Source organism: Drosophila grimshawi, unplaced genomic scaffold, assembly GCF_018153295.1.
Source record: "Drosophila grimshawi isolate 15287-2541.00 unplaced genomic scaffold, ASM1815329v1 contig_44, whole genome shotgun sequence".
Classification (NCBI taxonomy): domain Eukaryota; kingdom Metazoa; phylum Arthropoda; class Insecta; order Diptera; family Drosophilidae; genus Drosophila; species Drosophila grimshawi.
Genome location: NW_025063240.1, coordinates 3,136,426 through 3,157,032, shown reverse-complemented (window position 1 = coordinate 3,157,032; position 20,607 = coordinate 3,136,426). Strand labels below are relative to the sequence as shown.

General features: G+C 43.3%; 7 protein-coding genes across 8 annotated transcripts in view; 2 read left to right on the top strand and 5 right to left on the bottom strand.

Annotated features, from left to right (window-relative positions):
- Positions 1–1,653: 1,653 nt before the first annotated feature.
- LOC6557553 (acyl-CoA-binding protein homolog) lies at positions 1,654–2,986 on the bottom strand. Its single transcript, XM_001985369.3, has 3 exons — positions 2,949–2,986; positions 2,216–2,249; positions 1,654–2,087 (listed from the first exon to the last, which is right to left on the bottom strand). Exons 2-3 carry the CDS (start codon positions 2,228–2,230, stop codon positions 1,839–1,841), a joined length of 264 nt encoding a protein of 87 aa, XP_001985405.1. The 5' UTR covers positions 2,231–2,249; positions 2,949–2,986; the 3' UTR covers positions 1,654–1,838.
- A 1,228-nt stretch (positions 2,987–4,214) lies between these two features.
- LOC6557510 (acyl-CoA-binding protein) lies at positions 4,215–4,613 on the bottom strand. The gene is made up of 2 exons (XM_001985370.2): positions 4,552–4,613; positions 4,215–4,482 (listed from the first exon to the last, which is right to left on the bottom strand). The coding sequence occupies exons 1-2, from the start codon at positions 4,558–4,560 to the stop codon at positions 4,246–4,248; spliced, it is 246 nt and encodes an 81-aa protein (XP_001985406.1). The 5' UTR covers positions 4,561–4,613; the 3' UTR covers positions 4,215–4,245.
- A 1,192-nt stretch (positions 4,614–5,805) lies between these two features.
- On the bottom strand, positions 5,806–6,314 carry LOC6557571 (acyl-CoA-binding protein). Its single transcript, XM_001985371.3, has 2 exons — positions 6,164–6,314; positions 5,806–6,087 (listed from the first exon to the last, which is right to left on the bottom strand). The coding sequence occupies exons 1-2, from the start codon at positions 6,170–6,172 to the stop codon at positions 5,848–5,850; spliced, it is 249 nt and encodes an 82-aa protein (XP_001985407.1). The 5' UTR covers positions 6,173–6,314; the 3' UTR covers positions 5,806–5,847.
- A 593-nt stretch (positions 6,315–6,907) lies between these two features.
- On the bottom strand, positions 6,908–9,422 carry LOC6556601 (Bardet-Biedl syndrome 1 protein homolog). Of its 2 annotated transcripts, none has more exons than XM_001985373.2 (5): positions 9,122–9,422; positions 8,823–9,058; positions 7,928–8,762; positions 7,354–7,863; positions 6,908–7,293 (listed from the first exon to the last, which is right to left on the bottom strand). In XM_001985373.2, exons 1-4 carry the CDS (start codon positions 9,399–9,401, stop codon positions 7,394–7,396), a joined length of 1,821 nt encoding a protein of 606 aa, XP_001985409.1. In that variant the 5' UTR covers positions 9,402–9,422; the 3' UTR covers positions 6,908–7,293; positions 7,354–7,393. The 2 variants fall into 2 exon arrangements, with proteins under 2 accessions (XP_001985409.1, XP_043071363.1); XM_043215428.1 differs by having other exon boundaries at positions 6,908–7,286.
- Positions 6,985–7,328, top strand: LOC6557186 (acyl-CoA-binding protein). The gene has a single exon (XM_001985372.2). The coding sequence runs from the start codon at positions 7,036–7,038 to the stop codon at positions 7,288–7,290; it is 255 nt and encodes an 84-aa protein (XP_001985408.1). The 5' UTR covers positions 6,985–7,035; the 3' UTR covers positions 7,291–7,328.
- A 391-nt stretch (positions 9,423–9,813) lies between the features above and the next one.
- On the top strand, positions 9,814–12,082 carry LOC6556607 (protein male-specific lethal-3). Its single transcript, XM_001985374.3, has 6 exons — positions 9,814–9,984; positions 10,107–10,285; positions 10,359–10,952; positions 11,018–11,505; positions 11,566–11,650; positions 11,719–12,082. Exons 1-6 carry the CDS (start codon positions 9,883–9,885, stop codon positions 11,798–11,800), a joined length of 1,530 nt encoding a protein of 509 aa, XP_001985410.1. The 5' UTR covers positions 9,814–9,882; the 3' UTR covers positions 11,801–12,082.
- Positions 12,083–12,687: 605 nt separating this feature from the next.
- The window catches only part of LOC6556567 (formin-J), a 34,809-nt gene continuing 26,889 nt past the window's right edge, over positions 12,688–20,607 (bottom strand). Inside the window, exons 5-12 of the mRNA XM_001985375.3 lie at positions 19,212–19,359; positions 17,442–18,427; positions 16,926–17,276; positions 16,007–16,377; positions 15,647–15,937; positions 15,311–15,566; positions 14,970–15,103; positions 12,688–14,892 (exon numbers count right to left, since the gene is read on the bottom strand). Of these exons, the coding sequence (XP_001985411.1) occupies positions 12,770–14,892; positions 14,970–15,103; positions 15,311–15,566; positions 15,647–15,937; positions 16,007–16,377; positions 16,926–17,276; positions 17,442–18,427; positions 19,212–19,359 (4,660 nt within the window). The 3' untranslated portion in view covers positions 12,688–12,769. The remainder of the gene's footprint in view (positions 14,893–14,969; positions 15,104–15,310; positions 15,567–15,646; positions 15,938–16,006; positions 16,378–16,925; positions 17,277–17,441; positions 18,428–19,211; positions 19,360–20,607) is intronic.

The following is a 20,607-nucleotide window of genomic DNA, read 5'->3' as shown; positions in this document are numbered from 1 at the left end:
TATTTTTTTATTTTGTGGCTGTTATTTTTAACACACTTTCGCACTATCTGTTCGTTTTTGCCACAATGCTGCTTTTATATCGCGCTGCCTTCTTTTCTTCTTTTGTATTTTTGCTAATCACATTTTGTTAACACACACACACACACAAACACGCACGCACACACAGAGTATTGGAAAGAGAGAGGGTAAACAGCAGAAGAGCAGACTAACCGACGGCTCATGCGCGCTGGCCAGATCCAAGCAAACGCGTTTAGGCCAAAACGTAGACTAAACTGATGCCAGCAGTCGACAGTCGACAGTTGCCCAGAGCAACAACTGTTTCTTCGGCTTCCTCTGCTGCTGTTGGCTCACTTGCTCTCTCTCTAGCACACTCTCTACCACTCTCTCGAGGCTTGCTCGCTCGCTAGCACTCTCTCTCCCTCTCTCTCAATCTCGCTCTCTCTCAACCTGGCTCTCTCTTGATTTTTTGGCTGGCGATCGCGATCTGGCAACTTGTTGGTGGGCTTACTCACATTTTTGTAGTTGCTGCCCGTTTTTTGCTCACACACATTTATCACAGTTTGCCTTTGCGCTTTTCATTCATAAACAAAAAGCGCAGCGCAGCACAGCGCCTTGTGTTATTTTTGTTGTTGTGTGCTTCGCCCCTGTTACCTACTCTGTCTGCCTCTCACCTGTGCTCACCTGTTGAGCAGCCGGCGCAACAGACAACAGCAACAGCAACAGCAGCAGACGCAGACACACAGCGTGTTGCCAGCAGCAATTGAAATGTTGCTATCGGTTCACTTTTGAATTTAACGGCATTTCCCAGAGTTGCTAATGCATTAGAAAAGGAAGCAAATATAATACTTCCTATATAATAATTTAATTTGCCATTTTTCGATGCAATTCCATCACTTTATTAACTGATGTTTCATTTGACTTATTCGACTTTTAGACTATACATCATTTTAAATATTAACAATGCTTAAAATAAACAAAATAACTTAAGTAAACTCTAAAGTTTTAGCATAATTGTTTTGTTCAAATCAACAAATATAGAGTTTGTGTATCTTCGTTTATCTTTATTGAAACAAGATATAGAAAATTGATTTAAACACGCTTAATGGATACGCAGGGCTTCTTATTATTACTCATTCTGCAATCAAAGAAAAACTAAAAAACACGGAAGTAAAATATTGGGTTACTTTAAACTTCCGCTATTAACAACTGATATCAATGCTGTGAGACTGTAAACATTGCTCTGCGATTAAGAAAACGAGAAACAAATATGAATACGTGAAATTCATTATGTGCTGCACTCTTGAACATTGATCTGACGCACTTAACTGAAGCTGGCTTCTCAAGGTCGTTGCAAAAGCTTGACGGCTGCGATTAATTCTGGCCAAAGTGGTTCCGATGAGTTTATTAACAGTTAAGCGCTAATGGACAGAAGAGCGTCCGAAGATCACTCACAAGCTGCAATCGAAACGAATACGTGTTTGTATTTATTTACCTCAAAAGTCGATGCCTTGCCAGGCCAAGTTTTATTTATATTTGCCTTGCAAATAAGTTGAGCCATTTACTCAAATTCCAAGTCGAGCCGTAAAGGTGACCAGGTTCACACAACAAACGTAATAAAACATTACCTGAAAGATTACTGGGTGTGTGGCGAGGTTCAGCTTACAAAAGATTACAATCAAATTTTATTAGACATTAGGAAGATATTTTGTTTTTATTTTTTTTTGGTTGGCCCTACTTTCTACTACATATGTATTTATGTATATAAATAGCTTTAGTCTCTCTGGTATTTTTTGTTTAAAATCAATTTAGTTTACTTTGAATATGAGCGCAGCGCGAATTTAGGCATACTTGGCAACGAGACCCTCAACAAAGGCGACGTACTCCTTCTGTGCCTCGTCGGTGGCCTTGCCCTTCTGCTTGTTCCATGCCTCCCACTTGGCCTTGCCCTTCAGATCGAGCATGCCGGGCTTGCTGGTCTCATTATCGCCGACGGTGGCCTGCTTGAAGAGACCGTACAGCTCGAGGAACTCATCATCGCTGGGACGCTTAGTCAGAGACTTCACCTTCTCGGCGGCGGCATTGAATTGCTGTAACCGCAAACAAACAATATTAAACATTATTTGATTATCACCAGATTAAAAGCAACTGATAAGTTTTGAGCTAATCATAAATTAGAAATATCAATATAATCGATGGGGAGTTTCCTGCCACTTACCTCGGTGAGGGCCATTTTGTGTTTAGATTTTAATCTGTAAATAAGAAATATGGGCTTCGATTAAATTATGGAGCAACTTAGATTGAAAGAATGATGAGGCTATATAACAATATACAATCTGGTGATGTAAATGACATAACAAAAAACTATCCACTTAGTTACTGCTACAAATAACTGTTCATTTGGGGTCAAATGTGCTGCGGCCAAAGTGTCTGGCTTGGTGAACTTTGGCACACAACACACGATTTGAGAACATTTCGGCTCGCAACAATTCTGGAGGCGCCGCAGAGATAAACTTTCACCAAAGCGGCATGAACAACAACACCGGCATCCGCACAATAAAAATAGAAACTTATTAATGAAAATTATGAGGCTGCGTATGCAGTAGCAAGAGATACAAAAGTATTTAACAGATTGCGTGGCGGCCTATGATGAATCGGAGCAGATTGGCGAATCAGCGAGTCACACGATTCCCGTCACAAATACGGCATTTTGGGCGTGGGCCGTATACGTGCCAAACATACTCATTAATCGAACGTATTTGGGTTTGCTGGCCAAAAACACTTTGCCGTTATCTGCACGAGCTTTTGATTTGGATCTTTTTATGTATGCAACTATGTATATTCTTGTTGTGTATATATAACACAGATTTGTGTTTGTTAATTTAAAGATAGTGAGACACTTGTAACATGCCATATTTGTCGCTGTTCGCCGATCGGTCGGACGCACTTACGCTGGATTTGATGTCTGGGCGGTAAGAGAACTCGACACTGTCTGAATCCGAGTCTCAATTGCACATTCAATTTAAGTCTTTTCGCGACTCACGATCATTGTGTGCGCCAAAGCTTTCATCGTCTATGGAACTGTGTAGCGTCCATTATCGCAATTCCGCGAGCTTTATAAAGTTTAAAGTTTACTGACAAATCGGTTGCCTGGGAACTCTTTATCACTCTCGAGGCGGATACACTATTTTTGTGCACTGAGGATTGAAGTGGGTGTGGCTCCAAATGCTGATTAAGATTGCAGTAGCAACACGAATCTTTACCTTAGTGCAAAGTGTAAGTCCACTCACCACGCAAACAGAAGTTGATCACTTAGCGATACACGGTTTAATTGCACTGACTAACAGGCCATATAATTATTGGCAACTGAATTTCGCCTAGACAGTTCTATGGACTTTGTTTGCTGATCCCAAATTGAGCTGCATTCTATATTCAATAGAGCAACTTGCTAGCTTAACCAGAGCATTATTCATTTTATAATTCCAACTTTCTTATGCAAACACACTCCCCAAAAGAGAGATCCTTAAAAAATGTAAAATTTGAACAATTATTATTATGCTGAAGGCGGCATCTGCAGTCAAATTTCAACATGGCTGGCAAGTTTGATTAAGATGTTCAAAGGTATTAATGACGCGATCTCAAAAAATGGATTAAATATGAGATTACTATTTGCACAGAAAGTATAAGGTATTTAATAAACGTATTCCCAGAATATGTCTTGAATACTTACCTTTTTAAAGCTTTAAAAACGTTACTGGCACTTAATCGTGGTATACTTTTAGGTGTTTCTAAATTTAGTGCTGAAGTGATTGGCCAGAGAACAATTAAATAATTTTTATTGTTCTCTGGCTACTGATAAGCAAAATATATCAACTCAATTTTGCTACTAATTATCCCAATAATAGCACTTATCTCAATAATATATTTAGAGATATTTATGCGAAGAATCTAGTTAGCAAATAATTTAACGATCAGACAGAAATGGCTATGTTACCTTAAATATAATACATATTATTATTATTATTGGAAACATTTCACTATCCATTTTTAAGCCTTTATTATGGGAATAAAATAAACACAGCAGCTGTGTTTCCTCTCTCATTAAGAAGTATCTGCTTAAGCTTACTGCATTTTAATTTGTCTCCAAATTCTAGGTTCAAATAGAAATCGACTATTATTTGTTATTGCTAATGGGATAAATAATTTAAGAAAATATATAAGATACGTAGGTAAATATATGTTTATTGATTATTCTTTGGTCACATATTTCTTGTACACCTCGATATAGTGCTTCTTGGCATCCTCGATGGTCAGGCCAGCCTTACTCTTCCAGGCATTGTAGCGGGCCTTCTTCTCCGGATCCTCGGGCTCCTCGATGTTGCAGTCACCAACTGTGGCCTGCTTGTAGTAGCCGTAGAATTCCAAAACATCCTCCTTGGTGATGGTTATGTCGAGCTTCTTAGCCTTCTCAACGATTTCCTCAAACTGCAGCGAACAAGAATCGAGTGAAATTAGCCTATCCGAGTTGCTGGACTATTTAATATTTCTACTTACGTTCAGCATATTGGTATATTGGTGGTTTGGTACGCTTGGCGAACGAAAATGAAATGTACAATTTCATACAATCGATTATTTATATAGTACCATAAGCCAACTGCAACAAAATAGGTGCTGTCGCTTAATCTTATCATGCCTCGGACTGACAACGAGTAGTTCCCATACCCCTTTCCAATAAACGATATACTCCTGAATCATAGCATACATCAAACTAATCGCAAACGTGAAATCATTTATACACTATTTAACTGCATAAAAAAAATACAAAAATATATATATTATTATATCATCATTATATATGATTTCATATAGCCGATTATTTTTATGGTAGCTTATCAGATATTAGAAAGTTTACACATGCATTTCGTCGAAAAAAATAAATGTGTGTTAATATATAGATGAATAAGAACCTTATGCGATCAATTGATAAGATTACCTAGAATATATTTCATATATGTATGTATATACCGTTAGATCGAAATATATAGCAGGTTAATCGTGACAATCTCTCAATGTACAGTCACCACTAAATTAATTTCGATGTATGATTCAAATCATCACCAATCAATTGCGATTTGTCGTGTATAAAGTTTTACCCGTTCTTCATTCTAAATATCTAAAGTCCGAGTTCAATTTCCTACAGCCAGAGTCTAGATTAATAATGTCCTTCAACTTAATTTTATTTAAAATTTATATTTGGAACATTGATCAATCCACAGAAAGGTTTCAGAGCATTGATTTTGAGTTCATTTAATTCAGATAATTTAATTTTGCTTAAAGTTCAATTGTCTTCAAAAACTCCTTGTTCAAATTCTTCCATTTTATTATTATTCATCTTCAGACAATAAGTCTCTTTTCCTAGGAAAGTTACATCATATCGACGTGGCATTTTTAAAGCTCCCTTCGATACTAACGGATCGGTAATAGGATTATCCGGTTATCGCCAAATTATATACAACTTATAGACTGTATTCATTTATTCTAGTATTCCCAACTGCATCAATAAATACGCATATAACTTTTTTGTAGTCAAGCTTAAACTGTTTTCAAAGAAACGGTAAAGCATTTATTTCAAAAGGAGCGTAATTTAGATCGCTTAGAATTTGAAATTAAATCGAACTTCGTGTTTGTAAAAATAAGTGAGTTGATATTTTTAAATGCTTACGGGTTTATTAACTTTAACAAATACATAAATAGAATAAATACATTATTCAACAACGGGAATTGCGACAAAAATATTTTTGTGTGACAAGTTCCCAAAAATCGACACGCAAACTTTTCTAAATGCACATTCTACTGGTATTTGGCGGCGTATTTCTTGTACACCTCGATGTAGTGCTTCTTGGCATCCTCGGCGGTAAGTCCAGCCTTGCTCTTCCAGGCATCGTAGCGAGCCTTCTTTTCTGCATCCGTGGGCACCTCGATGTTGCAGTCACCAACTGTGGCCTGCTTGTAGTAGCCGTAGAACTCCAAGAAGTCCTCCTTGCTGACAGTCTTGGTGAAGTTCTTTGCCTTCTCAACGATTTCCTCAAACTGCAAACAATTAGAATTCGAAAAAAGTTATTTCGGTTATATTCAAATTATATCGTTAATTAATATTTCTACTTACAGTCAACATGTTTGTGTTTTATTGGTTTATTATGTCTGGCTAACGAACACAAATTGGGAGAGCTCATACATTGCTTAGTTATATATATATCAGGCGCCAAACAAAATCAGCCGTTGTTTTTGGTTAATCTTATCATGGAGGAGACTGCGTTTTTGGTTTGATTTGTTTTCCATTCCCATTCCCGCTCCCTTTCCCGTTTCTGATAAAACACAACACACACCAAATACATATATCATTCTATTTAAATCCTATGCTGATAAGCACCACGGTGAGTGCTGTTGGGTAGCAGACCATAATTTTGTATTGAACTCATACGAGTTTTGCTTATCTGATTTTGGAAAGTTTTGACTTGCAGTGTGTCAAAAGTAATATTACTATGTATTCGCAATCATTGAGCGAAGCATATACCTATATATTGATATGAATATGGGCAGGCGCTTTATGCACTTAAACGATAAGATTAGCATGAATATTTAGTGAGTGTTTGAAAAAAAAGAAAAAACAATTCAATCCCGTCAGGTGCTAAAGATAAACTCGATGACTTGATTAATGAGTTTTGGTGGTTCTGGTGATTACGGTGGTGCCCAATTCACTGCCACGTCACCCCTTGCTTAAAGTCTAAATGATTCACGGTGTTTGCAACAATCGCAGACCAGGCAACAGTTCTTATCTATTACGGTAGCTATTCAGAATATTAATTAAGAATCTCCAAAGCGGCACATACTGATAGGTAAACTACTAAAATTAGCATGAGCCTGGCGCACAATTTAAATTTAATTAAATTACACGATTGTTCCAAAATGGATTACTATAAATAGAAGCTAGCTGGATAACATTTAGCCACACTCAGTATCGTACTCTAGCCAAGCAACATGGTCAACTTTGAGCAAGCAAGCGAACTCGCCAAGAACTTCAGCAAGAAGCCAACAGATGCCGAGTTCCTCGAGTTCTACGGTCTCTTCAAGCAGGCCACCGTTGGCGATGTCAACATTGAGAAGCCCGGCTTGCTGGATCTGAAGAAGAAGGCCATGTACGAGGCATGGAGCTCACACAAGGGCTTGTCCAAGGATGCCGCCAAGGAAGCATACATCAAGGTCTACGAGAAATATGCGCCCAAATACGCCTAAATGCTAAAAGCAAGGCTCTAGCTATATTATACATGTGAATGCACAATAAACATTAAATCTTACCTAAAACAACAAACAGTAGCTAATTAATCGCGAAGCACTTTTAAAACGCTGCCTCCGATTGCGGCATGGCCACAACCGCTGCAATGAGCGGCTTGGTCTGTCCTGTCTTCAGCAGCATCACCCGTATCTGGGAATTGTCCGGTGTGAGACTGGCCGGTGGCAGTTTATCCACAGCATCCAGCACGGCAACAACCTCAAAGTCGACGCGCAGCGGTATCCCAGGCAGAACGCTGGGCAGTCTTGCCACGGACTGCTGAATGGTGTAGTGACGTCGATCTGCGTGCAGCAGCACCACCAAATTCGAGGCCATCTTAAATGTGGACAGATTCTGAACGGTGAGGTAAAGCCGAAAAGCGGGTCCGCTGCCGCAAACCTCTGCCGAAAGCTTGACAGGCGCATGCGTCAGATCACCTGAAATAGTGCTCTCCGAGGAGTTAATGGCATCTAAGGTGGCACGTGCAGCAGTGTGCCGCAAACGCCACAGCTCCACCTGAAAGCTGCCATAGCTGGCTGCATAGAAAAACGAACACAGCATTAGAAGTAGCTTCGTTTTGTAGATAAACATTCAACTTGCATTTCGCCTGGTGCTTTTCGCGCGCCGCCTGCTCCACAAATATCGAGCTCTTCTTGGACTTGTCTAATATGGAGGAGTCGACAATTGGGTGCGACTTTGTTGAGCCTTTGCTGGTCAAGGCCAGCACTTTGTTGTCGGGCTCAAAATGTGTGACGCGTCGCAGAATCTTAAAATTTATCTCGCCTGTTTGCGTAATCAGCGTCAAGACATGATCCTCCATACCCATGCGACCGTATAGCATGGCTGCCACCGTCTGCGACATCATAAACTCATCCACAACATGGCGTTGCAGAAAGAAACTCACTCGGCCGCCCTGCATTGCCACGGCCACCAGTGTGATGCCCAGATGCGTAAGCGTCAGCGGCAAAATGCAGACGGGCGCCGCATCCAGTTGCACCTGGTAGAGCAGCTTGCCTCGCTTCGAGTAGCACAGATAGCGTGGCTCCATGGAGGTAATAACGATTGTCTGGTCAACGGGCAGCAGTATCAGACCCGTTAGCGGTGTCGACAGCTTAATGATCTCCTGTCCCTCGCTGCTGGACTTGCGCAACAAATAGACGCCGCCATTGCGCGTGCCAATCACAATGCAAAAATCCGTCTCATAAGTCCCGTGCACGGATATTAGGCTTGGAACAGCTGCCTCATAGCTGCACGTTTTCGCCTGGTAGATCAAATTGAAGCCCTGCGGCTCCAGAACAAATACGCGACCGGTGTCTACGGCCAGCACCAAGTGCGAGGGGGGATTGACATTGCTGGACACCCGCCTTAGACAACACATGGCCACAATATTGCCGATGCGGCCCACGGGCGAATCCTTGTGAGTGCTGATGAAAGACTATAAAGGAATCATGGATAATAATGAATAAATAAAATGTGTATATTAGATTAAGTTTACGGCTCTCTCTTGCTCTGGCAGCTGCAGCAGGCGTTGGGTTTTACGTGACAATTTGGCATGATCAACATCCTTGAGCAACTGCAGCAGTTCCTGGTGCGTTTCCGGTTTCATAACGGGCAGTTTGCGCCACAGTTCCAATTCCAATTCTTCGGCATCCAAGGCGGGTATGGTAAACTTAAAGTATGGCTTGAAATGCCTATAAAACAGAACGGATTCTGCGATGGCCACTGCAATTACTGCAGCATGGAGAAAGATAAATGAAAAATATAATAAATGTGTAACTAGAATTTAAAATCTACCCGGCGTCTTTGGCTCTGATTCGTCTACATAGAGGCTCTCAATGGCAGTTGGAATACCGGGCAGTGATTGCTCCTGCTTTAGTTTCAGTCCGCGAAACACTTTCAGCTTAGCACTGATCTCATCATCCTCCTCCAAGGAGATGTCCACCGCCAGGAGCCGCACGTATCCATCACATTGGACGTCACTGAGCGTCAAACAGCTGGATAAAGTTGAAAGGACTTGCGGCGATTCGTCGCCGATGTCCACATGTAGCCAATTGGATGCTGATGCAGTTGCCATTTTAATAAGTCTTGCTTCTGAGATGTGTAGAAAATGAACAGATGATTTCTTATAAAATTCTTTGTTTTGGTTTTTCTCCTTAGCAACAGTATGTTTTCAAATTGCGCCACAACAATCGTTGTCGATTACAAATAGCTATCGGTGAATGCCAATCACAGTATTCGCATACAACATGCCATCAATTTGTGTAATTTATAATGAATAAATAACTATTAAATAATAATAATATACAGTTGATACTGCTGATGTCGTTCATATAAAACGCAACAACACTATGCAAAGAGCATATACAAATAAACAAACAACAAGCAAAATGAACTAGTCGAGCTTATTCTCTAGCATAACATTTGCAGCCCTGGGGTGAACGTATTTTGTGTGAATGTCAAACAGAGACAACAACGTGAGCGTCTCGACGAATGTTAAATATAAATAATAATATAAAAGGCATCGGTTAATTGTGGTCGCCATTCATGCTAAAGTTATGACGACACGTGAAAACGAGCTACAGATTTTCAATAGGGGCGAGAAGGTCCTGTGCTACGAGCCGGACAAATCGAAGGCGAGAGTCTTGTACGACAGCAAGGTAACCAAAGCTACCACACACATGCACACACAACACACACAGAAAATGTCAAAGATACAAATGCCGCAAACGAGTTTGGTTCTTGCGAATTTTCACAGCGTAAAATCTGTTTTTCACTTTAGGTTTTGGCCGTTTACGAGCGAAAGGACGCCACGAATTGGTGCTACTTTGACTACAAAATACATTTTCAAGGTTGGAACTCATCGTGGGATCGAAATGTGCGCGCCACGAGTCTGTTAAAAGACAACGAAGAAAATCGCAAATTGCAACGAGAGCTGGCAGAAGCAGCCCAACTACAAAAGTAAGTGTGTGTGCAAGTGTGTGTGCAAGTGTGTGTGAGTGAGTGTGTAAATGATTTGTTTACATTTTTGCAGAAGCGGCGGCTACTCGTACAAAGATACAAAGACGCCGACGGTACCAGCTGCGAAGAAGAAACGCATGACTCGCGGCGGAGTTTATGCAGATGAGCTGTCAGCTGATCCCCTAGACATATTCCAAGCACAGCTGCCCTCAACACCGGATCCCGAACTGCCGATGCAGCAGAAGAAAGGCAGCCTATCGCGGGATGATAGCGGCAGTCGGTCGCGAAATAACAGTGGCAGTCGCAAAAACCTTACAGAAACGAACAGTGAGCCTGAACCGAAAAGGTCTCGGCTTACCATGCACAGCACACCGAAAAGCAAGGGCGTAGTTAATGCAGAGAGCCACATGCACATGGAGGATCGCGTGGTGTTGCGTCTGAGCGAACGTTTGCGTGAGTACATGGAATACGACTACAACATGATCACAAAGTTCGAGAAGCAGCACAACCTGCCCTCCCGCATGCCTATCGTCGCCATATTGGAGAATTTCGTCAAGCAGCGAGCCGTCGAGCTGGCCATCAGCATTAAGCAGGACAGTTCGCGAGCGCGCAACACACAGAGCCGCAATGCGCGCATGGAGCGTGAATACGATCGTGTAATGTCCAAGTGAGTACTCAGTATAATTATAAATCTGTCGGTTGTAGAGTCATACAGTCTGTGTTATCTTGTAGCGTCTGCATGCTCAAGGAAGTCGTCGACGGGCTGCGTCTCTACTTTGAGTTTCATCTGGATGATCTGCTTTACCAAGAGGAAAAGGGCCATGTATTGCGCTACCTTTTTGTGGACAACATGAATAACAGCCGTGGCACTGGATTGAATAAATCTTATGAATTCATAAATCCCAACGGTGAAAATTTGCGCATCGTACAAGACGATGATATGGATGATTTGCATGCCACCAATGGCGTGGATGATGCAATTTTGGGCGACATTGAATTCGAAAAGCAACTACAAAAGTGTCTTTTTTACATTTCGAAGAATAATAATAATATAGCACACGCTTACGATCAGCGCACATCACCGTACACTGCTGCCTATAAGCTTCCCATGGAAATGCGCGGATTTCTCTGCGAGACATTTAGCTGGAGTCTCCTGTCCGCCGAGTCTCCGCCGGAGAAGTCCATGGTATTTGGAGCACCACATTTGGCACGCTTGCTGGGTAAGTTTTAGCTCTTCCTTCTCTGCTCAAACAAATTGCATAATTATGTGGCTTCTGCAGTTATGTTGCCCGAATATCTCAATGATTTGCCTATATCAAATGAGAAGCTCGAAGATTTGCTCCCACATCTCGAGTCCTTCATCAAGTAAGTCAAATTGCAGTCAATGCTATTTTCTTGCTGATAATAATAATAATTTTCATTATTGCTTTCAGCTACTTGGAGAACCATAAGGAATGGTTTGACAAGGATAATTATGTGCATCCTACAACATGGGTAATGGCCAATACCGGCTAAAAGATAACACTGGCAAAAGTCGACTTTCATAACGAATTCAATTAAATCGTACGCATTTTATTTTACTTTTATTATTGTATTTTATTTATTATGCATTTTTAAAGCTTGATTTTTTGTTTGTTTAAGAATTGTAGTTGTCATTTGTTCATCAGTATCAATATCAATACATATATCAATTATGATTTTTTGTTTTCAACTATTCAATTGTAAATAACGCGCTTCTATAAAAAGAACTTTCCTACACATGTATAATCGAATAATGTCTAAAACTAGTTGTTAATGTTAATATGGAAAAGACTTTAACATTAGCTTATTTTTTTTTTTTTTTTTTGTGTTTAATGCTAAGTTAGAGTTGAGTAGTTTTACAATCTAGTATTTTACTTAAATTTTTTTTTGTTTCAAATACATATATGATTAAGAACTTTAACAGTATTTGTCTTTTGCTCAACAATTAGAAAGTAAGAGGTCCTTGGAAACGATGAAAAGCGCATAAGAAGAAAACCTTTCGCATTTGAAACACATTTGTGACGAAACCACAACGCACCTCTGTTTCTCGGGGCTGGCTTACCTTCTGGAATATTTCAATATGTGTAGTATTACTTTGGAATGTGCTGGGTATCATCGGATCCCCAAATGATTGGACCCACTCTAAACTAGATGGCTACATTGTGTATATCGATTGCTCATAAATAACGCTGGGAGCTAAAAACTGTGGCTTTTGTGCGACTTGTGTAACAATTATATGGAATATAGTTTGTGCAAAATCCTGCCTAGAAATTCGAAATGTTTATTCTTGCTTTTTGTGTCTTTTTTTTGTTGACTGTTTTGATGTCGTTTGCTTTTTTGGACGGCTTTGATTAGATGCATATTTCTCGATTTGTATTTTCATATGTGTGTGTGTGTGTGTGAGTTTGTAAACTTGGGACGTTAACTTGGACGTTGCCTGTTTCTCTTCCTCTACCACTTCGCCTATTTCTGCCGCTTGGTGGCACTGCTGGCCGTTGGACGCATAAAGCTGCTAACTGAACGTTGGCGCTGCTGCTGATTACTGTTGTTGTTGCTGCTGCTGTTGTTGTTATTGTGATTGCTGCTCTTGTTGGCCTGCTGATTAATCGCATTCTTCACCAGCATCACACTACGCGCCGCTGTCAGTCTGGAGGCACCTGCTGAACCAGCTTGTGCTGTCTGATTCTCCTTGAAACTGGTGCTGTTGCCCAACGGCTGAGATTGACCATTGCGCTGCGCGCCTCCTGCTAGCTTGCTGCGCACAAGTATAACACTGGGTCCGACGCTGGAGCCGCTGCTACTACTGCGACTGGCGGGCACACCACGTCCGTTGTTGGCTGCTGTGCGTGATGTATTCTGAGCTGCCAACGGCCTCTTGCTGGGCGATGAATCGACAGAGACGGTGGCTGTACGCTGCACGGAGGGCAGCCGACGCACCACTGTCTGTGTGGAGGCGCCACTATTTATGGAGGAGGAGGAACGTAAACTATTCCGCGAACTGCTGCGCTCCACGTCGCGCTGCTTGGGCGCAAAATGGGGCGGCTCATAGGGCGAACGTCGCACACCCGCTGCTGCTGATGTAGATGAGGAGCGTGTTATCGTGGACGTGGCACTCTGCATTGGATTGCCATTGGGCATGCGCAACGGCCGGCTTGCGGAGAGACTGCGCTTGGGCTGCGCTGCACTGGGATTTGTTGGTTGTGTTACTGTGTTGATTTGGTTTTGGTTTTGTGACCGGTTGCTTGAGCTGCCACGTAATCGCGCCTGCTGCAGTCGATCCGAAAGACGGCTGCCCATCGCACTGATGCTGGTGGTGCTGGTCCTCTGCTTGGCCAGCGGGCGGGAGCGTTGGAGCGTCGGCGCCTCATTAGCCTCGTTGCAAGAGGAATTAGTGCTCTCGCCCTTGCCATGCGACGGTGTGTCCGAGACGAGACTCTGCGTCTCCTCGAAGCCCTCGTCGTTGAGCTCGTGATGGCCGCTTGCGCTAAGCTTCAGTTTGTTGGGCGTCAGATCGCGAGGCGGACTCCAAGGACGGTCTGGTGTGTCTGTCGGGGACTTCAGATTCCGTATGGCCTCACGCACATCCTCCTGGTTGATTGAGCTAATGTGCCGACCCACTTTCTCCAGTTTGGTTATGGTGCGCGTCTTCTCTGCCGGCTGTTGCGGCTCATCCTTGGGCTGGCGTAGTATTTCACTGGCGCTAGCTGACTGCTTGATTTCCTGAGTAGGAGTGATGAGCTCCTCGTTGCCGCTGCTGTAGTCTGTGGGTGCCCGTGGCTTGTGTCGCAGCGTCCGTCGAGCCATCGTATTGCGAATAAAGTGACCGGGTGCATCATGCTCCTTGGCATCTGCTGTTCCTCCTACTCCAACTGCAGTAGTGCTGACCACGTTGCTCTTCTCCTCCGGCGTTCGCTTTGGCTTGTCTGTCAGGCTAACAGTTACCACTGTCGTATTTGGCGTTGCGATGATGCGTCGTGTCACCGGCGGTGTCTCAATATTGTCCGCATCGATTTCCTTGGAGGAAGCGGATGGCGCATTTGGCGTTGCCTCGTTGTGACTCTTGTGATGATCCAGCAGACTGGCAAAGGTGTCCTTCTCCACGCTTCGCCTGAGCTCTGCGCCAGGCTGCAAGTCCATGTTGGAGGGCCGTCGGACATAGATCTTCAGTCGATCGGTGCTGCCATCGCCCTCGCCCAGCTTTTGTATGATGACCTTGCGACGATCCTCCTCGGCAATCGATTGCAATGGACTAACACTTTGGGTCGGCTCCTGCGATCGCTGACGCCGATACTGACGCAGCTCCTCCGCGGTGGTCAGATGTGGTTGAGCAGGCTGTGCGGCTGCGGCTGCTGCTGCTGTTGATGTGGCATCTTGTATGGCCTGGATGTTGCCCACGACATCTGTGTTCTCCAGTGTCTTGGACGGCTTCCAGTCGGCATAGACTCGCTGATATTTGCTGGACTGCTCCACGTTCCTTTGGTTGTTAGTTGTCGGATTAGTAATCGTCGTTGGCGTTGTTGCCGTCGTTGTTGTTGTTGTTGTCATTATCTTTTCCTCTGGCAATGGATCCAGTTTTCGTTCGTTTTCTACGTGACATATAGAGAGATTTGGATTAGCTATATAGAATGGAGTGTGCACGCGTCCAGCTGCATAAAATGCTTACCAGTTTCGTTTTCGAGCGATCGCCGATTCTCATTTGCCAGGCGACGTTTCCGCTTGGATTCTTCGTTCGGTTTCTCCTCCTTGCCGTTGAACTGCAGCCAAGTTTCGATGTTCCTGCGCCGTTCAGGCGATAAGCTGTAAATCAATTATTGAGTTATTTTCATTTCATATTTATACTTTAATTAGGACTTTTACAGAATGTTTAAGAAAGATTTAAGTTGATTTAGATCAAAGAACCAAAAGCAATTGGCCTTAGAAAGCCATTATTTCCATTATTATTATTAGTTTCGGGTTTAGTTCTGAAAGGGATTTGGAAAAGTGTAAAAGTCTGAAAAGTCTAACCTCGGATTCCCATCCTTGGGCGCTGCGGACATTTGCTGTTGCTGCTGCTGCTGGAGATTCGTTGGCCCATTGCTGATGGGCGTACTGGCCTGAGATGTGGGTGTGGTTGCGCCACTGCTGGCTAGTGGCGATTGTAGGCGATCCGGTCCCTTTTGCAGATGCAGCATCGGAGCTGGCGAGGTGGTCCGTTCACGATCGACGCCAAAGTCAATGCTAGACAGGCCCGGACGTCTGCGACGAGGCGCCCAAGACCGATCTGTAGAGGGAAGAGGGTCAATGAGAGTCAGAATCAGCAAGAGAGAAAGGAATAAAGATGATCGAGGAGAAGATACTTACCGAGGCTGCCGTAGGGGCCTTTGACCTGTTTCTCGTAGGGGCCGCCAGGGCTGAGTAGAAGCACCATCAGTTCATCCTTGCCAGCCAGGAAGGGTTTGGACTGCTGACGCACACTACCATTTGGCGTGATGTCTGGCGAGCCGCTGTACTCCTGCTCGTTGCGTATGAAGCCATTGCTGATCTCGCCAGAGCCCAGGTGGCGTCGACTCAAAGCAGGACTAGCCCGCGGATCGAACAGCGAATCGCCCAGAAATGAATCCGAATCGGAGACGGGCGTGCCTGCTTGGCCCACTGCAAAAGGTTAGCAAAGAAAAGGAGATGATAACAAGATTGCATTGGTTTCGCACTGCGTACACGCACTTTGCTTTGATTTCCTGGCCAATTGCTCCTTGTTTCGCTTCTCGGCCTTTTTCTCCTGTTGCACACGGTATTCGTTCTCCTTGATTGCCTGCTTGAAATTGTCACAGAAAATGTGAAAGACCTTGAAGCACTCCTCCAGCTTGAAGATCGCTGCATCCTCGCAAAAGAACTCGGCCAACTTCAGTCGCAGCGAATCCACCTGTTTCATGCCCGACTGCAGCACAGCCACATCCGAAGCGGCGGCCAGCAGAAACTCCGACATCTGCTGCTTTATATCCACATCCGTGGCGGGCTTCTCAATTTGTAATGTGATCCCCCTGATGCGAGTTGCCAGGGTGCCAATCTCGCTATTTATTTGCTCCGAGTTGATTCTGCGAAGAAAGGAATATGTGTGAGTCTTAATAGCATTTGAATTGCTATTGTGGCTTTAGTAAAGTCATCCGATCAACTTAGCTGTGACTGACTGATTTACTGAACATAAGTTGAAAATAGGCAACATAAAATATAACTCAGCACATCGATTTAGCCATGTTCTTTTGTCCGTCTGCATGTACAGGCTGATCTCAGAGATTATAACAGCTATAGAAAAGTTATCATCAGCAAACTACCATATCACTAATATATGTTCCATTGAAAGAATCGATTGGTTTGTAAACTAATAATTCAGAAGGACAGAAGGACTGGAGTCTGTAATATAATATTCTATGCTGTATCCTCATTAGTTATGTATATAACTTTAATACACTGATGTGAAACTAATCTTAAACTTGTGATGCAAATTTATAGTATGTTTGTAATTATAAATAAAGATTATTTAAATAAACTTCCTTTCGGTTCTGCAACGCTAAAGGCAGTTTTAAGAAGACTTCTTCCAATTTAAAAAAAATCTCAAGAATTGATTCAACTTTTTGATACTTACTTGCTGGCATTTTCAAGCATAGTCAGCTGTGCTGGGAACTGTAACAGTTTGGGATCCCTGCACTCCGCCTGGATGGCAACAAAGTGTATGAGATTCATGCCTGGCTTGTTGGCCCTGATTTCCGTGAGCTTGTGCAGCGAGGCGAGCGTGACGCCAGCCGCTTTTTTCGCATAGCCACCGGAGTTGAGGAAATTGCCGGCATAGACGATCATGTAGAGGACCTCATGCAAGTCCGTGTTGCTAATCAGGTTGTCGCCGGCATAGAGTATTGCATTGATGCAGGGTTCCAGGTAGGCCATATTTGTGGGAAATTCCTCTTTGAGGAGCATGCTCTCAATGCGCAGTTTGTAGCTGTGTGGGGAAGAGAGAGAGAGAGAGAGATAGAGATAGAGAGAGAGAGAGAGAGAGAGATAGAGATAGAGAGAGAGAGAGATAGAGATAGAGAGAGAGAGAGAGAGAGAGAGAAGGAAGTAAATATGCTGTTTTGATTTTGAGTTTTACGAACTAGGAACTCACTTGGGCACCTCGAGCAATTGGAGCAGAAACTGCTCCGCACTGCCCAAACGCGTCCGATCCCCATTGAAGCTCTTCAGCATGTTTAACTCATTTGATTCGGGCAAAATATTGAGCAATCCGAGTAGCCGCTCGGCGCGAATCTCCTTGTGTGCACCTTGCCGGATCAGTTGAATGATGCCCTCGTTGCTGTTGCGGAACTGCTTCAAAAAGATGTTAACATTCAGGCTTCGCTTGCCATCGAGCAGCGTGATCTCTGTGTTCTCCTTCTTGACCTTCCGATCCAACGTATCCCTGCCGATCTTTGTAGTTGGCTTGGGTGATCCCTCGCTGCTGGTTGGCTGCTGGCGGAAGAGTTCCTCCATCTTGCTGAAATCGAACCATTTTTCTTCGTCGCGATGGTTGTTGGCCACCTGGTTCCATAGGTTATCTTTGCCCACCACCTTGTTGTCGGATATTGTGCCCCAGTTGACTGACTTCATCTTGGTCGTCGGCATTGGCGTATTCTGCTGTGGCAGCAGCACAGTCGTCACCGACTCTGGCAGTGGCGTCACTGAACGCATCGCCGAGGGTGGTGGCGGAGGCGGGGGTAGGGCATTTCCATTCCCCACCGGCGGCGGCGGTGGTGGTGGCGGTAACGCGGCGCCATTAACTGTAAACGATACGGGTGGCGGCGGCGGTGCTGGTGGTGCAGGTGGTGCGGCTGGCGGTGGCGGTGGCGGTGGCTTCGCCGCCAGCGCATGCGGCTGTGAGGGCTTCCTTGTGGGACTGCTGGCATCGCCGGCTCGACAGTTGGCGCAGGTGAACTTCTGAGAGGTCTGATGGCGCAGCAGACGCTCTGCACCCTCGGGAGCTTCGAGCAACGATGCGCGATGCACCAGCCGCTCGGCGGTGTCCCAGATGACATCGCTTAACGGATCCTTCGAATCGATGCGCAGCAGATGTTGCAATATGCTGAGGAAGGGCCCCTCCTGTGGCTTGTCGGCCACCTGGTGCGCAGAGTGAGAAAGATTTACAATTGAGAATGTAAGTCACCGAATATATGCGGGAAGTGATCAAAGTTGGATTTATACAACTAGAGACTTGGAACATGTTATCGCTATACTCTTAGTGCAATCAATAAATATAGACTTTCCCCAGCTTCAAATTCAATTCAAATTCCCAAATTCAATTCAAATTCCCAAATTTAGGAAAAACTCTTTTCCTGGGCTTAAAACACACTGTTTATTTATGTCAGAGATCTAACTAAATTAATAGATATATATTTCAACTCTTTTAAAAACTACTGCAATAAAATTCAACTATATTTTATATTGTATTAACTATTTTCCAAGATTATTTTGAGATATTCAGATATTTATATTAGATATGATTACTATTATGAAAATTCTCAGACTGACCGCTCGTTAACCGTTTCTGCTTATTTGCCAGTTGACATTTATCCCAGTTCGCGTGCAATGTCCGCCTTGGCATTGTTTAGTCTTGGCTTAGCGCCACCAGCAAGTTTACAAGCACCCCTTATTCCCCCTTATCTCCCTTATCTCCCCTATCCAAGTACACACGCTGACCACTAAGCCAAAGCCTAAGTCAAAGCCAGGGCCTAGGGCACGTATACTTAATATAAATTAAATGCATATATGCAAATCCATTAGAAATGGTATATAAATAATAAGTATACGCCCCAAGGCAAGTGTTAGAGGAAGAGGGAACTGTGGGAGGTGTTGACATTGGTCGTTCGTCTTTATTTACACGAATTAACCAGTTAACACTCACCTGTCGCAGTATCGCATAGAAGACATCAAGATGCGAGTTGAGATTGATGCCATCGGGCGCCTGTAGGCTCTGGGCCTCGTCGGCATCCTGATGCTGCACGAATACGTTCAATTGTTCGATGATATCGCCCACACTCTGTGCGACCTTTCTGTAATTGTAATAAGTGTTAATACATGTTAATACATTCATAAATATGCATATGTATGTGTCAATTGCAAATTGCAAAGTGCACATTGAATGTGCTTATTATTCAAGCAGCCATTAGCAATTTGTTCTGCCTGCACTTTACAATTGTGCAGACTAATTGATTTGTGATTTATTGCCATACTTCATATGTCCCAAGCACTTGGCTATTCTTTTATTTATTTAATGTTGACTGAATACAGTCTGCAATCTTTAAAAATAACTTAATAAGTAACATTCAATTAAAAGAAATTAAACTACAATTAAAACGAATAAATAATAAAGAATATAATAAATCTGAGGGTATGAAAATGTAAACATTTATTGCAAGAATTGGGGAAGCCCTGAAAAAAAACCCAATCAGACAGATCAACTGCATTTTTTGCTGCAAAGCAACAGCTCGAATTTGTGTTCGCCCTGACATTGAGCAAGTTGCCAAAAAAAAAATTATATATATATATATGTAAGAATTCTCTAGTCGAAGCAGCTCGACGAGAAGATATCCTGAAGTGTCAATAAATAAACAGTTTACCCATGTTATGCCAAAGTACATTCGTACCGAATTGGATAGCTGTTGTTGCTCATTTCGATTTTGATCGATAATCGATTTTCATATATATTTTGTTAACGAAAATGTAAATATATTAATCAAACCTTATTATCAATCTTTAGCTCTGATAGTCACTAAACTTGACTGGTTCATACAGACAAAGAGACGGACACACTGAGGGTCAGCCAGACGAACATGTCTATATATCAACTGGGCTGTTGATGCTGATCAATAATACAAGTGTGGATTGGGTCAACGTTGCTTTGCTCTGCACGTTACATATATTTGCACAACTTCATGATACCCTTTTAGCCATTTTAAAGGGGTTCAGTGCACAAGAAAAATAATAAAATAAACACACACAAACCAGGTAACCACCCAGCCAGCGACTCACTTGAGATTCTGCACTAGTTGCAACGAGCAACAAAACGTGAGGCGGCGCTGCTGCTGCGATGGCAATGGCAGTGACAACGGCAACGGAGACGCGAACTCGGACTCGGAATCGGACTCGGATGATGACTCCACGTTGCCTGCCTTGCAGCAGCCTTGGCAATCACAATGCGACTCAATGCGACGCGACGTTTATAGGCAGCCGCCAGAGTTAACCATATTCGATAGTTGTCGTTGTTTTTATTGTTGTTCGAATTGCTGTTGTCCGAGTTG

Excerpts from the sequence above, each read along its gene's own strand:
- LOC6557186 (XM_001985372.2), top strand. The coding sequence starts at position 7,036 with ATGGTCAACTTTGAGCAAGCAAGCGAACTCGCCAAGAACTTCAGCAAG.
- LOC6556601 (XM_001985373.2), bottom strand. The coding sequence starts at position 9,401 with ATGGCAACTGCATCAGCATCCAATTGGCTACATGTGGACATCGGCGAC. Across the intron at positions 9,059-9,121 it reads ATCAGAGCCAAAGACGCCGG|TAATTGCAGTGGCCATCGCA; the intron begins GTAGATTTTAAA and ends TCCATGCTGCAG. Across the intron at positions 8,763-8,822 it reads TGCCAGAGCAAGAGAGAGCC|TCTTTCATCAGCACTCACAA; the intron begins GTAAACTTAATC and ends ATTCCTTTATAG.
- LOC6556607 (XM_001985374.3), top strand. The coding sequence starts at position 9,883 with ATGACGACACGTGAAAACGAGCTACAGATTTTCAATAGGGGCGAGAAG. Across the intron at positions 9,985-10,106 it reads GAGTCTTGTACGACAGCAAG|GTTTTGGCCGTTTACGAGCG; the intron begins GTAACCAAAGCT and ends TTTTCACTTTAG. Across the intron at positions 11,506-11,565 it reads ACATTTGGCACGCTTGCTGG|TTATGTTGCCCGAATATCTC; the intron begins GTAAGTTTTAGC and ends TGGCTTCTGCAG.